The sequence below is a fragment of the Scardinius erythrophthalmus genome (assembly GCF_964197995.2).
Source record: "Scardinius erythrophthalmus genome assembly, chromosome: 3".
NCBI lineage: Eukaryota > Metazoa > Chordata > Actinopteri > Cypriniformes > Leuciscidae > Scardinius > Scardinius erythrophthalmus.
Window position 1 is genome coordinate 43,021,618 of NC_138223.1, and position 16,038 is coordinate 43,037,655.

The 16,038-nt window shown below is 37.4% G+C and overlaps 1 protein-coding gene across 4 annotated transcripts in view; it reads left to right on the forward strand.

Moving 5' to 3' along the window:
• inpp4b (inositol polyphosphate-4-phosphatase type II B) overlaps positions 1 to 16,038 on the forward strand; it is a 160,905-nt gene that overhangs the window by 119,302 nt on the left and 25,565 nt on the right. For all 4 annotated transcript variants that reach the window (XM_081362240.1, XM_081362239.1, XM_081362242.1 and 1 more), the window contains 3 exons: positions 1,853 to 2,122; positions 4,912 to 5,050; positions 15,286 to 15,476. In XM_081362240.1, the coding sequence (XP_081218366.1) occupies positions 1,853 to 2,122; positions 4,912 to 5,050; positions 15,286 to 15,476 (600 nt within the window). The remainder of the gene's footprint in view (positions 1 to 1,852; positions 2,123 to 4,911; positions 5,051 to 15,285; positions 15,477 to 16,038) is intronic.

The following is a 16,038-nucleotide window of genomic DNA, read 5'->3' on the forward strand; positions in this document are numbered from 1 at the left end:
CCAGAAAACTTTTGAAGTGGCAAAAGAAAGTTTGGGTATCTGAGGTCTGGTCTATTCACCTTTCCTGCAGCTCCTGTAACTGTTGCACATGTCTGAGAATCAACACTTGTCCTCAAGAATGTGTGTTTCCGTAATGACGCGCGATGAGGCGAATGAAAAACTGTCTCACAGGAATGCCACCTCACTGCCAGTAACTCAGAAGAAGACCGGGCTTGTTAAAATGCCATTGAGTTTAAAAATTGCTCGGTAAAGCTGCATTAAAACACACCGCCATTTCAGACAGGTGAGAATAGAAACAGAGGGAGCTTGGAAGTTCATTGCTGGAGAATTTGATGAATTGTGGGAAGTGATTATCATGTCTAAAATAATGATTGGTGGGGTAGAGAAAAGGTCACAGGGGCGGTGATTTGGTGATATGCAAATGTCCCATCCAGCATCTGTACAACTGCCCCTGAAATATGAGGACACTGAGTAAACCTTACTGATGACGGCTGGCAAATTACATTGAAAAGATAAGCGAGGCCTAACTGGGTTCTTTTCTTTCTTTCTTTTTTTAAAGCAATTCCACAGCGCCAATAGTGGGCAGAGTCAGGAAAAAAAATTGTCTTTCAGAAATGGCTAGTGTGACAAAGGCTTCTTTGTCATAAATGAAGTTATTAAAGCAGAATGCATTGATTCTAAAATAAAATCGGCAAAATCGTATTTAAAATAGTTTTAGATGGACACGTCAACTTCCCAAAAGTATTTTGTGCCAATTAATACACACACACACACACACACTTGTAGTGCTTGTACTGTAGTGTATACATATTTTTTAACGAATACTAATAGCATCTGAAAGGGGGAGCACTTGAAATTTAGTGATGTCCAAAACTTTTGAGGTTAGGATAATTAGTGGATTATATTGTAATGAATTAAACAGATTGAGTATGTTTAACATAATTATTTAATGCGGTTAATTTCCCTAATTTGACATCAGTTTGAACAAACAGAAACGGCACACGAACAAATTAGTGAAACAGTTTAACATTGCAATCCTTTTATTTGTTGAGTTTTGATAATGAAATTGAGTCACAAAGACTTTTATTGGTCCCATTTTGATTTCATTCATTAATAAATTTGACAGTAAAAAGTTCTTTCTCAGATAAAGTTTCTCCATGACTCATAAACGATGAGATTGTCAGTGTGAAATCAGATTTTTGGACTTTCAGATGTTGCCTACTCTGATGTGTTTCTCCAAACATACAAATATGTACAAGAACGTACGAATATGAATGAGGTCCTTCTGTTTTCTTGCGATCTTTTCAATATCCCAGCATTTCAGAAGATTAATTGAATCAAATATTGTTGTTTTGCCGAGACCTTGTTTCAGAAGAACCGGCGCCTCTTTTTGTGTCTCTTTAATTCTTCTGCATTCTCATACTTCACTCCTCTCTTTCTATCCACTGAGCCATCACTGTTTGCTCTTGTCTGCTTATTAGTTTTCTGATACGCTTCTCATCCACGTCCCTTTAATCTTTGTCACACACTCTCATGCTCTGCCATAGTTTAATGAAATGTTATAAAAAAAACATCTCTCTCTCTCTCTCTCTCTCTCTCTCTCTCTCTCTCTCTCTCTCTCTCTCTCTCTCTCTCTCTCTCTCTCTCTCTCTCTCTCTCTCTCTCTCTCTCTCTCTCTCTCTCTCTCTCTCTCTCTCTCTCTCTCTCTCTCTCTCTCTCTCTCTCTCTCTCTCTCTCTCTCTCTCTCTCTCTCTCTCTCTCTCTCTCTCTCTCTCTCTCTCTCTCTCTCTCTCTCTCTCTCTCTCTCTCTCTCTCTCTCTCTCTCTCTCTCTCTCTCTCTCTCTCTCTGCAGACGGATCAGTTTGTTCACGCTCTGAAAGACGAGCTGGTGAAGAGCGCCCTCTTAGCGCTGCATGCCGCCCGTCCCGGATACGTCAGCAAAAGTCAGACTTCTACCCCGTCCAGCCCACACAAGGCCGACTCGCACCCCGGCGTGACCGAGGAGTCCCACACCGTCTGCAATAATGTTAACGGCTCCCAAACACCCCAGAAGGAAAGCAAAGCGTCCCCTGTCCGCTCCGACTCCATCCCGCATCACAAAGAGTACGACGAGGAGGAATGGGCAAGTGTTATTCAACTCTGTGTATTTATGTAATAGCAGCGTCACCTTTAAAAAAAACAGGGTTTCGAGTTAATCGTTTTTAATAGAAGAGAAGTAAATAAATGACAAAAATTAAACGTAGCGTCAGTTCTGGCAGGTCAGGTTAGTCAAGCTCGCATCAGCTGACTCTCAGCTGATCCACGTCTACCTATAGGAACACGACGCCTATCACTGTATACATATATAAGCTCCTTCAGTTTTATCAGCAGCTTTGTGATCGTCAACGAGTGGATCTCTGAGCTGGAGTGAGTGAGTGGAGGCGGGGCTCAATTGCATATTCATAGAACCGCATATACTCAATGAGGCAAGGGTGTCGAGTTACATTCAAGCTATTTTAAGGCATGACGACATTTTTTCATGGAAAATTTTGATCTTCAAAGATGAGTTTTAAGGGAGACAATTATTGACTACAGGGGGACTTGAAACAAACCCTAGTATTAAACTGAACAGGTTTCTTTTGTAAATTGATATTAGTTTCAAGTCTTGCTTCTCATGTGCTGGTTGTCTCTTCAGCTCAGTTAGAAGCAGCTGTGCTCTGATGTATTTGATAGGATCTTGAGAGGTTGAATCATTCCACAGGACTAGAGGCGAGACAGGGATATGGTTAACAACCAAGCCAGTGACATCAGCACATATTAGCTTCTGTTCGTAGAAACCTTTACCACAGTAAGTGAAGGATGAACCGCAAACCACAACCTCGAATTAGGGGGCTCAAGTTCTGTTTGTGTAGTCAGTGCTGCTGTTTTAAACCGGTGTCTAATTCCTGTAATTGCCTTCGTGTGTGTGTGTGTGTGTGTGTGTGTGTGTGTGTGTGTGTGTGTGTGTGTGTGTGTGTGTGTGCCATAACCATAGCTAACAGGAGAGGATTAGAGGCCAAGATAAGACAAGCATCTCTAATCAATGCCAAAATAACTTGTGTGCCCTTGAGCTCCACTCACAAGAGGGAAGGGAGATGAAGCCTGAAGTTAGTTGTATAGACTTCTCCCGATATTCATACAGGAAGGATTGTTGTCATTTTTCTTTCAGAATGTTTTACATTTGTGTTTTAATTCTTTTAATTCTATCAGCCAATAGAATTGTAGAAATTTGCATCAACTTAGTAGTAGTCACCAGCAAGTGCTTAATTAAACATTATGAAAAGTCTTTTTTTGTTTCTATCTCTCCATAGAAAGGTACAATAAAATGGAAAACGCACATTTTTTGGAAGATGTTTTACGTTTAAAGTCTCAAACGCGCTTGTTTCTTTTCCTCCTGCGTCACATCTTTTTCCATCTTTTGGTGCTCTTTGTAACTTAATCTGTCAGTCCAAGCTGTGTGTGTGTGTGTGTGTGTGTGTGTGTGTGTGTGTGTGTGTGTGTGTGTGTGTGTGTGTGTGTGTGTGTGTGTGTGTGTGTGTGTGTGTGTGTGTGTGTGTGTGTGTGTGTGTGTGTGTGTGTGTGTGTGTGTGTGTGTGTGTGTGTGTGTGTGTGTGTGTGTGTGTGTGTGTGTGTGTGTGTGTGTGTGTGTGTGTGTGTGTGTGTGTGTGTGTGTGCAGCTTCCACAGTGTTTCTTAATGAGACCCGGGGCCATATTACAGAAAAATCCTGACTTCTTAGCCATTTCAATTAGGATCTATATACGTTCTGTTGAACTCGTCTAGATCTTAATTTAACATTTAAGATAGGAAGTTTCTGTAATAAAGCCCCAGAAGCGGAAAACAGGCGAACGGAAATATCGTCTTTTGGTTGTTGAAGAAACTTGCAGAAAGGAGTGAGGCAGAGGTTCAGAAAAGACAGAAAATTCAAAAAATCCTTCAAATAAATTATGCAAATGAAGTAACCTTTCAAAGCTAAGCTGTTAAATATTTAAAAAAAAAATTATGTATTTATAAAATAGTTTACCTTTTATAAGTATGCTTCAATCATCAGTGTAAATAATAAAAAATAATTATGATATAAATATAAAATATAAATTATATAATACATAAGTATACAAAATAATTGATTTTAAGTTTTAATTTTTAATTATTTAACAATTATTATTTATGTGTGTGTGTAAAATGTACATTTATATATATATGTTAATTATAGATTAAAATATATTAAATATATTATAATATTATAAATATGCTTTGTATGTGTGTAACAAAATTATAACCACATGGAAAATGATGTTATATATATATATATATATATATATATATATATATATATATATATATATGTTTAACTTTTAGAAGTATGCTTCAATCAACAGTGTAAATAATAAAAATGTATTATACTATATAATATATATATATATATATATATATCATATAATGCATATAGATATACAAAATATTTCAGTTTAATAATTTATTTATATTTAATAATGTATAAATGTGCATTCAAAATAAAATGTGCAAAACAATTTATTGTAATATTTTATTAAATACTTTTTATTGAAGTTATATTGTTGTTACATACTGATTAATGATTGGTAAGTTGCCGGAAATTAGTTAAAGACATTTTCCTGTCAGTCTGAATTCATGTCTAGCTGTTTAATTTTTGCCCCATAATCAGCACAGAAGATGCAAAAAATGAGAAAGTCTGGGCCTGCTCGTGGACCACGTACACACGGCAAAGATTTAGTAGGGACTAGTGCCTCAAATGGGAGTGAATCTCCCAATTTATCATTCCAGAGGTCAATTGCACACTCAATGCTTATCACGACTGTGGCTGGTTAATGGGATGTAAGTGTCGGTCCATTAACGTTTGATTTGACTCTTCTAGGACAGGGTCTGGGCCAGTGTGGCGAAGAGTTTGAACTGTGTCATTGCCATGGTGGATAAAATACATGAGCAAGACAACAACAACCAGGAATCAGCGCCCTGCCACACGCTCGCTGACGTCATCACCTCACACAGTCCCGGTACGTCTCTGTCCAACCACAAACCAGTGATGAAAAACCCAAATGACCAATCAGAAGCTCAAGATTGACCCATCAAATGCTTAAATGTTAAAATAACAAATCAAACATGATGATCAATTAAATGTTTAAAGGTGATTTAATTTCCTTTTCTGGTGAAGCATAAACTGTGAGAAAACAATTATCATTTGATCAAATTAGCTGACATTGCTCTGGATTGATTGTGAACAAATAAATATTTTTGTTACACTTCATGCCCCCCGTTATGAAGATTTTAAAATTGCATATAATTTATCACTTGAAATTTGGTTCTGAAAAAATCTTGAACCTCTCAAAAATAATCCTTTTGTTCTTCATCATTTCAATAGCAATAATATTGCACAAGTGTCTGCAACTTTAGGCATCTTAGATAAGCTTCTGATGGCAAATTTTCCACTATGACTTGAGACATTCCCTGAGAGGATTTTTCACTTCACTTGTTTTCACGCTTTAATAACAAACCACGTCTTTTTTCCCCCAAGCACATGTCAGATCTGTCAGTTGAGAGATGAATATTAGCAGCATCCATGGATCTTCTGTCAGACAGAAATAGTTAAAAGCAACTTCTGACACTCAGTGCTATTAAACTGTGGAAAAACTCTACAAGTGCTGACAAGCAGTACAAGTGTACAAGTTTTTAACATAGTCGATGCTGCCACCACTTGGACACCATCTGAAACTGCCTTTTAATGTTCTGCCTGTTGCAATCCACAATATAACGTATTTTCTGATTGGTAATGACACTTTTTGTTATTCTGAGCTCATATTTAACTTTAATTTCTGACAATTTTCCATATTCATCTCAATCTTTAAGTAAAGGTTGTAATTCTATCTTAACAGGCTAAACCTTCAGATCATGTTAAAGAAATTGGTTATTGATTCCTTTTGATTGTAAACAGTTTAATTTTCATTTCAGAAATACTGTGTGCTTAATTAGCATCAAATTTTTTCTCTGCAGCAGTTTCCTACAGTTTTAAAGTAGCATAAGTACTGGATCGTTTTTTAATAAGAATGCAAATGTGTTCTTGTGCTTTCTCCTCACACAAGACTGCATCTTTGCAGGATCTTTCTTTACATTTTGTGACAATTTCAACATTTAATTGCAGTATAAAATGTTATTGTGTCTGTGTAAATACTTCACATAACACAAGGAATTGTGGCATGATGAAATGTCGCCGGACCAGTTTAGGTTGATGTCTCATGTCATGCACATAAAAAATGTATTTACTGAGCGACAATTTAGATCAATAGCATGAATACACCCTGGATGGGAACCAAACTGTTTTTGGGAAATGGGGTTAAATGGGTGAAAGTCACTCATGCAGAATGGTACAGTATAGTAGGCTACTGCCAAAAATCTGATGACTAATGCAAAACAAATTTAAACACAGAGCTTGTTGCAAAAGAGATGGGCGTGAAAGGAGCACGATAGATCCAGTCAGTAGATTAAAGAGTCCAAATGAAGTGCTTTTCTCATAAACTCTGATCAAACTCTGAATGATAAATGGCATGAATAACAAGCTAGTGCATGTGAAATTTCAACAAGGTGTTTCCCACTGGTTTTAAAGATAAGGCTTTAAAGGAGAACTCCGGAGAACTACATTTTTTTGTAAATTTGGAGTGCTGTCAATACAGAGAACAATGACAAAAATCGGTGTTGTCTACACCGTGTTATCCTCTTTTTAAAATTTGCACCCTGTTGACTTCAATGGGGCAAGTTTTAAACCTGCTTTTAGCCTCCTAACATCCTTGATGTGTCATTACAAGTGCACAGCCAATGTGAGTGATTCCTTTAGAGTTAACACGGGTGAATCTGACTGCAGTAGATGTGAAAAATATGAATAAAAATGAAGTTAATTCGGCCAGCGCTCATACCTGTATTTACATCCTGTTTTCGGTTGAAGTCAAAAGTAGTCGATTGTTCAGTTCACGCGCATATGTTTAGTTACCTATGATCACGCCCGTGAACTCGACAATCGACTACTTTGGACTTCAACCGAAAACAGGATGTAAATACAGGTATAATCGCTGGCCGAATTAACTTAATTTTTATTCATATCTTTCACATCTACTGCAGTCAGATTCACTCGTGTTCACTCAGAAGGAATCACTCACATTGGCTGTGCACTTGTAATGACACATCAAGGATGTTAAGAGGCTAAAAGCAGGTTTAAAACTTGCCCCATTGAAGTCAACAGGGCGCAAATTTTAAAAAGAGGATAACACGGTGTTGGCAACACCGATTTTTGTCGTTGTTCTTTGTATTGGCAGCACTCCAAATGTACAAAAAATGAGCTCAATGTTAAAATTGACCGGAGTTCTCCTTTAAGCTAGTCCCAGACTAAAATGCATGTTTGAACTGTTTGAACTGAAAGCAACTTGCACTGATATATCTTAACATATGTTTTTTCTAAGGCATGTTTATAAAAGCTACTTAAATGCCCTAATTGAACTAAGACCTAATCCTGGCTTAATCTAAACCCTGTCTGTGAAACCAGGCCTTTATCAAATATGTGTCTTACATTGATTAATAAAATCTTACATATAATGCTAATTTATATAAATAAATGTTGTAGAATTCGTATTTACTGTGATTAGTTTAATATATAACATATCAAAATTAATCAAAATATTACAATTTATGAGCAAGTCGTTGAATGGCTGAAAAGTCATGGCGGTGCGCAACGGCAGTCTGGCAGGTCATGCTGGAGCGCACGCAAACAACACAAACAACATTGCCAAATTTGCCTTCCTACAAAAAAACGGATTGTGTTCTAAATATACACACAAAGAACGTAGATTAGCCGACATAGGCTGTGAACGTGGCGTTCGTCGCGGCTTCATAGTTCAAAGACTATTTGTTTTCATCCATGCCAACAACAACTACAACCTGGCTGTGAACGTGACGTTCGTCGCGGCTTCAATCTCAACCCATGGAGCCAATATGTAGCCTATGTCAAAATTCTAAACAATGGCCGTGCTACCCAACCACCAACCTGGACAAATACCTGAGGAGCTGAGAACTTGAACTATGAAGGCCGGGTAGCGGTGAGTTTCAAGCTGATCCACCCTCACAAGAAAATAGGCCCAATCAAACTGCAAATCCCGTCAAACAGACCCTTCTCAACCGGCAACACTGGGGACTAAACCCGGCGATTCGGAAAAATCGAAGAATGAACTTTTTTAAAACTCTCAATCACGCAAAACTGATCTGGGATCCGCAATCCAAACCCAAAGGATTACTCGGTGGATATTTAAATATACGAAGCATTGTCTAGAACACTTACTTTCTCACTCTAACTTGGACTTTCTTGGTCTTTCTGAAACATGGCTTAACAAACACTCCCCCGAGGATGCCTTTGATATTTCTGGGTATAATGTGTTTAGGAGGGATAGAAACAAGGGCAAGGAGGGGATTGCTAGTATATGTTAAAAACACAATTGCATGTGAATGGTCACAGGAAATAGACATGGAGTATATTGGGTTGAATATGTCACTATCTCCTCAAATGTCTTTCACTGTCATTTGCCTATATCGACCACCATCAACCAATAACATATTTTATGAGCATCTCCATAATATTCTTAAGCAATGTGATGATAAAAAGGAGTTAATACTAATGGGTGACTTTAATATAAACTGGGACAAAAAAAAAACTTTAAGCGATAAGAAACAAATTAAATCTTTCCCAACTGATACAAGGTCCAACAAGAATAACCAACTCCTCCCAGACACAAATTGATCTGATATTTACAAACAGACCTGAGAGAGTAACTACATCGCATAATATGCTGACTGGTCTGTCCGACCATAATTTCACACTGCTGGTAAGGAAACTTCCCAGAAAACAATTTGTAAATTCTACCAAAGGTTGTAAGTCTACTTTCACATTCTATGAGAAAATTCCTAAAAGTTGAAACAATGGGCCCTATTTTAACGATCTGAAACGCAAGTGTCAAAGCGCAAAGCGCAAGTAACTTTGTGGGCGGGTCTTGGCGCTGTTGCTATTTTCCCGGCGGGATAAATGACTCTTGCGCCAGGCGCAAATCTAAAATGGGTTGGTCTGAAGTAGCTTCATTATTCATAGGTGTGGTTTGGGCGTAACGTGAAATAAACCAATCAGAGCGTCATCTCACATTCCCTTTAACCCTCTGGGGTCTAAGGTGTTTTTGGGGTCCTTGAGATGTTCTGACATGCCCTGACATTTTTGCTTTTTTCAGTTGCTTATAAACATGTTAATAGAAAAAAAAAATTACACACTATTTAGCACAAACAGGGCTACCATGAAATGTGAGCAACAAGAATGTACATGTCTGCATTTTTGAAAGAATAATGTTTATGCATGGTTATTGAAAAAACTAAAAACTAAAGTTTCTGAAATAAGGCCATAAAACACATTCTAAATATGTGCCAATAAGACTTTTGTCTAATGGATGTCATCACCTAGTGTTTTTTCTTCAAAATAAAGTGAAAATCACCCTGCCTTATCATTCACATAACACAATACATTGATTTGAATTTTGCAAAGCACTTTCTGTTTGGAAAGGCCATATGCGGAGTGGGCGTCAACGGTCATGTATATGTAGTGGTTCACACCTTAGGAGACAATGGGGCCGCATACTTAATTAGCCATTCATTCAGGTGAGTCACTGAGCCACAAGAATGCAAGAGCAACAGTTGGAAGCATCTCAATTCTTTTTTATTTTTCCTCATATTGTGCTTGCAATTTGGCCTATAATATCCAAGGAAAACATGTCTAGTAATTGTGCAGTTAATTCTCATTCTGTATTTTCAGTTTTGGAATATTTATCCTCTCCCCAAATTTGTCAATAATAAAACACAATAAAAGTTATTTAAAGAAAAGGCTTATATTTACCTTTTAATAGTTTGTTTACATCTACCTTGTAAATATATTTTTTTATTAAAAAGGTTACAATTACAACAACAATTCAAGTGTAATCTTTCTTTGTAAAAACTAAAGTATACATTTTATCATACATATTTCAAAGTTAAGGATTTGATTGATTATTTGATAACTTTATTTTTGACAAAACATATTATATTTAACATAGGCAAATATTGGAAAACTTATTTGAAAGCTTATTTGAGGTGGCAGATATTTTACATTAAAATGTATAATCTATCCAAAACTAATCAACGAAATGTTGTCTTTCATATGTCTGTAACATAGGTCTTTCATTTTTATTATAAGAAATATAAATGTTAATTTGCAGTTTAATACGTTGCTTATACAAATACATTTTATTTCAACATATTTTAGTCGATATTTACTGAGTGTAGCAATACAGTTTGCTAAAACCGAAACATTCATACACAAACAGAAACGCCTGACTGTAACGTTGTATTTATGAAATATTAGGGCATATAAATGTTAATTTTCAGTTTAAAACGTTGCTTATACAAATAGCCTACATTTTATTTCAACATATTTCTGTCGATTTTTACTCAACTCAGTATAGCAATACAGTTTGCTAAAACATCATCATTCATTCACACAGAGACGCAATTTAAATTTAAACTGTCTTTTTGCGAGCTGTGATAAACAGCGCGCATCTCTGCGGCTTCCGTTCATTCATTCACAGAAACGCGATTAACTTGAGAAGGAAAAAAAACTTACTACATATTCGGATCCTCTCTCCTGCAATACCCGCACTCTGAGGTAGATTTTCCATTATTAATATTTCTCACAGCGCTGCCAGATGGTGTAAACACGTAGGCTACAATGATCTGAATAAACTTGTTTTCTCCAGCTGAGATGGGGGCGTTCACAGGTTTGCTTGGATTGCCTCAGTAGTTTGCGTTTGAATAGCACACGCTCTCCGTGGGCGGAGTCACATTACCTTTGAATTAGCTCTAATGAGCTCGACTGGGATCGCTCTCTTTTAATACAGATTTCACAAGATGAGAATATTTGTTTTTTATAAAAAATTAGCTCATTTAAAAACATAGAATTCAAGCTTCATGTCTGTGTATCTGTATGTCTGTTTGACTGAGTATTCGCTGAGTTACAGTTCATTTTCGGACGCGTTTCAGAATGGACTACACTGACAGACAGAAGGCAGAACTCGCATCACGTTTATTTTTCTTTATTTGGCAAAAAGCACAACACTTTGTTTTTATTTTGAGTATACACAAAAATAATACACATTTAACAGAATCGATTGATGTATGAAACTTGTTTTGTAAAATCAAAGTCAAAAGAGTATTTTGGGTCTCAATTCAACTCATAAGGAAAAAAGCGAGCAGATCACGCCGGCGTGATCTCCGACCTCTGAGGGTTAAGAGCAGACGCGCTTTTTCTAAAGCGGATTCCTATTATAACGGCGGATTTGCCAGGTGCGCGCCAGGAGCGGTTCACAGCCAAGGAGAGCAACGCTCTCGTCAGGGACGTTGGGGATGGAGAAACCCACCCAAATTAACTTCGGTTAAAAAGGCGTATGATAATTTGGGTAAATGTGTAAGCTAGATGTATGCTTTTATAATAAATTGTCTATCTATCTATCTATCTATCTATCTACCTATCTATCTATCTATCGTAATAATGTATGATTTCAAAAATGAAAACTGCTGCTTCTGTGTAGATGAGAGAATCAAAGTGTATGCGCGTTGTGCACAAGCTACATTGATTATGGCCAAGCATGCGCCCTTAAAATAGCATATGAATAACATGTGCAACGCGCCACTGACTTTAAACTATTTTTTCCTGGTTAGTGGCGCAATTGTTTTCTAAACCTGCAAAATAGCATGAAGGAACGTTTGCGCCGGAACACCCCTCCTTTTTTTGCGCTGAACCGCCCAGGGAGCGCAAGTTCATTCCCTAGTTTACCGACGTGCTTCTGTGGAGGGAAAAGCGCGCTTTGCGCGGGTGCAAAATAGGAATGACACATGCGTCGGTGTACAAAGTCAATTGCGCTGGGTGCAAGATAGGGCCCAAAGTGGGAAAAGCTATTTTCTACGATTACCAAGATAAGAGCAGCTTTCACAAGAAATGTGAAGCGTAAACATGGAGAAAAGACCACATTACCATGGCTAAATGGCACTCTCTGGCAACAAATGAAAGAGAGAGATTCAACTTTAAAGAGGGCTCTAAAATCAGAGTTTTTTATCAGAATCATTAACGAAGCACGGAAATGGGAAACATCTGTAGAAATCTTAATAAATTAACTGGTAGGAATTAAGAACAAAGGATAACTTTACCTGAACTCAAAGTGAATGGAATCCTGACCCAAGATAATGATATGATAGCAAGTACATTTAATGATTTCTTTATAAATTCAGTCAGGGAGCTGGCTCAAGGTATCCCAACTGAAACCATACCATCTATCCCCATTGATAAAGCTTAACCTATTTTTAAAATAGAGGAAATATCTGAATCATAGGTAATCAAAATTACAACCTCGCTAAGGAACCACATTTTTAAAATCACACAGGGACGCACTTGCTTGCCCCATTGCACATCTGATCAAGCTGTCAGTTTGGCAAAGTACTTTTCCAAGCTCCTGGAAAACAGCAGTGGTATCTCCGATCTACACGTCTGGTGATAAAACAATGGTGTCAAATTATAGACCCATTAGTATTCTATCAGTGATATCCAAAGTGACAGAAAAATGGGTAGCAGAACAGCTGAAAAACCATCTAAACTTGGGCCACACCCCTTTACACCAAATGCAATTTGGATGTCGCACAAACCACTCTACAGAGACAGCTAAAACATCAAGTCAAAAAAGTGCAACAAGACACAGTGTTTGTCATTTGCACTTGACCTACTTACCCACCGCTCGTTCCCTGCCTCTCCTATTGCAGACACCGCTAGACTACGCCCCCCTCGCCACACAATTGTTGTACCGATTCATTCACAAACATGAAATGGATAGTTCATGAAAATTGTCATCATTTACTCACCCTCATGTTGTTCTAAACCTGTATGAGTTTCTTTCTTCTGGGGAACACAAAAGAAGATATTTTAAAGAATGTTGGTAATCAAACAGTTGATGGACCAATGGGTGCTGTCAAGAAAATATCTTCTTTTGTGTTCAACAGAAGAAAGAAGCTCATACAGGTTTGGGACGACATGAGGGTGAGTAAGTTATGACAATATTTTCATTTGTGGATGAATTTTCCCTTTCATTCATTCAGCAGTGAATTAGGTGACTGTCTTTATGAATGAGTCACTGAATCATTCAAGCGCTGAATTAGTCAAGAAAAATGATCGGTATTAATCATTATCTAATCATTATTAATTCAACTGATTCATTCAAAAATGTTGATTCAGTCAGGAATTTATGTGTGAGTCACTGAATCACAAATTCAACCAATTTGTTCAAAAAGTAATTCATTTAGGAACAAAACACGTGACTGCTTTTATGAGTCATTGAATAATTATTTCGAGAGAATCGTTCAAAAGCAGAAACAGCACAAACGGCTGTGTTTAGAGATATTTTGTTGGTGGAGCAAAAATAGCAAAATCTGGACAACAGCTGTTGGTAAATGTTGTGTGGCCTGGGATGTTTATATATTCCAGACCAGGAAGCCAAGACTTGGGTCTCCGTGGCTCATTCAGAGATCATATCTGCTAACCTTTGATCCAATTCTGTCTCATGGCTCTTGGTACTTTCATAAGAGATGTAGTTTTCTCCGTGTGTAATTTAGATAAACAGACTCGTGAATGGTGCCAGCATTAAACACAGCTTAGTCTAATGCTCTGATCCGCTTTATTCGATGTGCTTTTTAATTGGATTGTAATCTTAAAAGCGAGTGTTCATAGTTTTTCATTCCTTTATAAAGAACTGATAAAAAACCTCTCCCTTTATTTTAATTGTAGATTATAAAACTGTATTAATTGTAGATCATAAACCTTTTAGAACTTTAACTTCATTATTCCATTGAATCTGTTACCAAATATAAAACCAGCAAAGAAAAACACAATGTTAAATGCTAATAATTAAATGCAAGCCATGCATAAATAAACAGGCTTATCTACTTTTATCAAAAGGAAATAAAAACGCTTCCCATGTTTTTGTGTGCGTCATCTGTCAGAGGCGAATTAGACAGACGTCAGCATGGACAGGTTGAGTGACATGCCATCATCCTCAAAAAAACAAAAATAAAACTGCACAAAGATTAAAGAAAGTATTACTGCATGAAATGCAGGTTTACTTGCGGTGACTATAAACTTGGCTCGTCCACTTCAATTTTTGTTTGTTTGTGTGTGTGCTGAAGAAAACAAAACAATTTCCCATGTTTTTGGTCTGATCTTTGGTCAGTTTTGCATGATTTTACTCTGATTCCACTACAAAATGGACCCTGCACACTCCTAGTCTGATTGTGGATGATTTTTCAGTGCATTATTTCAAAAAAAAAAAAAAAAAAAAAAAAAAAAAAAACCAAAAAACAATATTTGTTTTAGCCACCTTTCACCAACATGTAAAAACTTGCTGTTCCTCTATCCAATAGAGCGCCTCGGTGATTCCCTCGACAATAACCCAATAGGATTTTTCCATTGGCTTTTGTATTATTGTAGAAAATAAACTCTGTGACCAGCTAAAGTTTATGATTCTTACATGTTTTGTTCATCATGATAATCTTCACTACTGCAATCGCTAGAAGTCAAAAGCTAAACGTAGACTGTAAAGGAACTACACCACGGTCACATGACTTCAACGTCACCGTCGCTAAGCTTCTGACAACTCTCTCAGTCTTTGAAAACATTTTGAGTCCGGATACTTTACAAGAGTGCGATTATATACACAATGAGGCTGTAAAAGCGAAATTCAGTTGATGAGTTTACCTGTTCGACCTGATGAAGTTTTATGTCCCCAACAACCTCTGTAGTCCTATTTAGACACTCACAATCAACTGCCTTTTACAAGACAATTAAACGCTTTTCTTTTTAACGCAATCACAAGAGGGTATTACTGATGAATTTTCTGTCATAGAATAAAACGTGGACCTTATTCCAGGCATTTAACCAAAAACCCATTTATTTCAGGACAATGGAGCTGGTGCTCAAATGTTCTCTTTTTCCTGGGTTTTGGCCTACAAACGTATGTCATCCCTGCAACACTTTACTAATGCTTAACATATGTCTTCTGACGCACAACCAGTCTAAATTGTCTTTTGGAATGGCAGGTTACTGGAAATTTGGGAAACTGGGTCACAATGTCCCGTTTTTCCTCAGATCGTCCCCTGACAGCTGTGGACGGCCGGGATCAGCTCGGTGTCGTGGTCCAGTCCCTGAAGGAGTGTGTGTCAGCGGTGGCGGAGCGAGCCAGACGCTCGGTGATCTTCGTCCTGCTCCAGGAGGCGGCGGGCAGTTCAGCGCAGGGTCTCCAGCTACAGCAGAGACGGGACACTGTCTTCAGCCAAGCAGTGAGTGACCCAGACGACAAACACTCATATCATAACAGATACGCTTAGGGATGCGCCGATATGAACATTTTGGCCGATACCGATAACCGATAATTTCTTCATATTTGAAAGCCGATAACCGATATATTGGCCGATGAATCTTAATCCAAATTTTTTGATAATTTTTGAGAGCCTGATTACAAAAACAAAAGTCTCACCATTAAAATCCATGTCCCAAGCACACAATTATATTGTTCTCATTATGATTTTATGTAGCTTATAGGACAGACATGTTGCAATGTCTTCAGTAGAGCTGCTTATAGCTGAATTGAACTAGTTTCATAATTGATGAACTTTGCACTGTTACTGAATCAACACAGAACTGAATAATGACATTATCTTCTGTAGAGCTGCTTTATTGTTGCTTTATAGCTCGCTTCCAAGCTAATGAACTTTGCAACATTGACACCGTCATTGGACTAAAATGAATCAACACTGAAACTGAATTGAGCTGAATAATGACATATAGAGCTGCTTTACAGCTGAAATTGAATTTGTTTCATAATTGAAGAACTTTTCAATA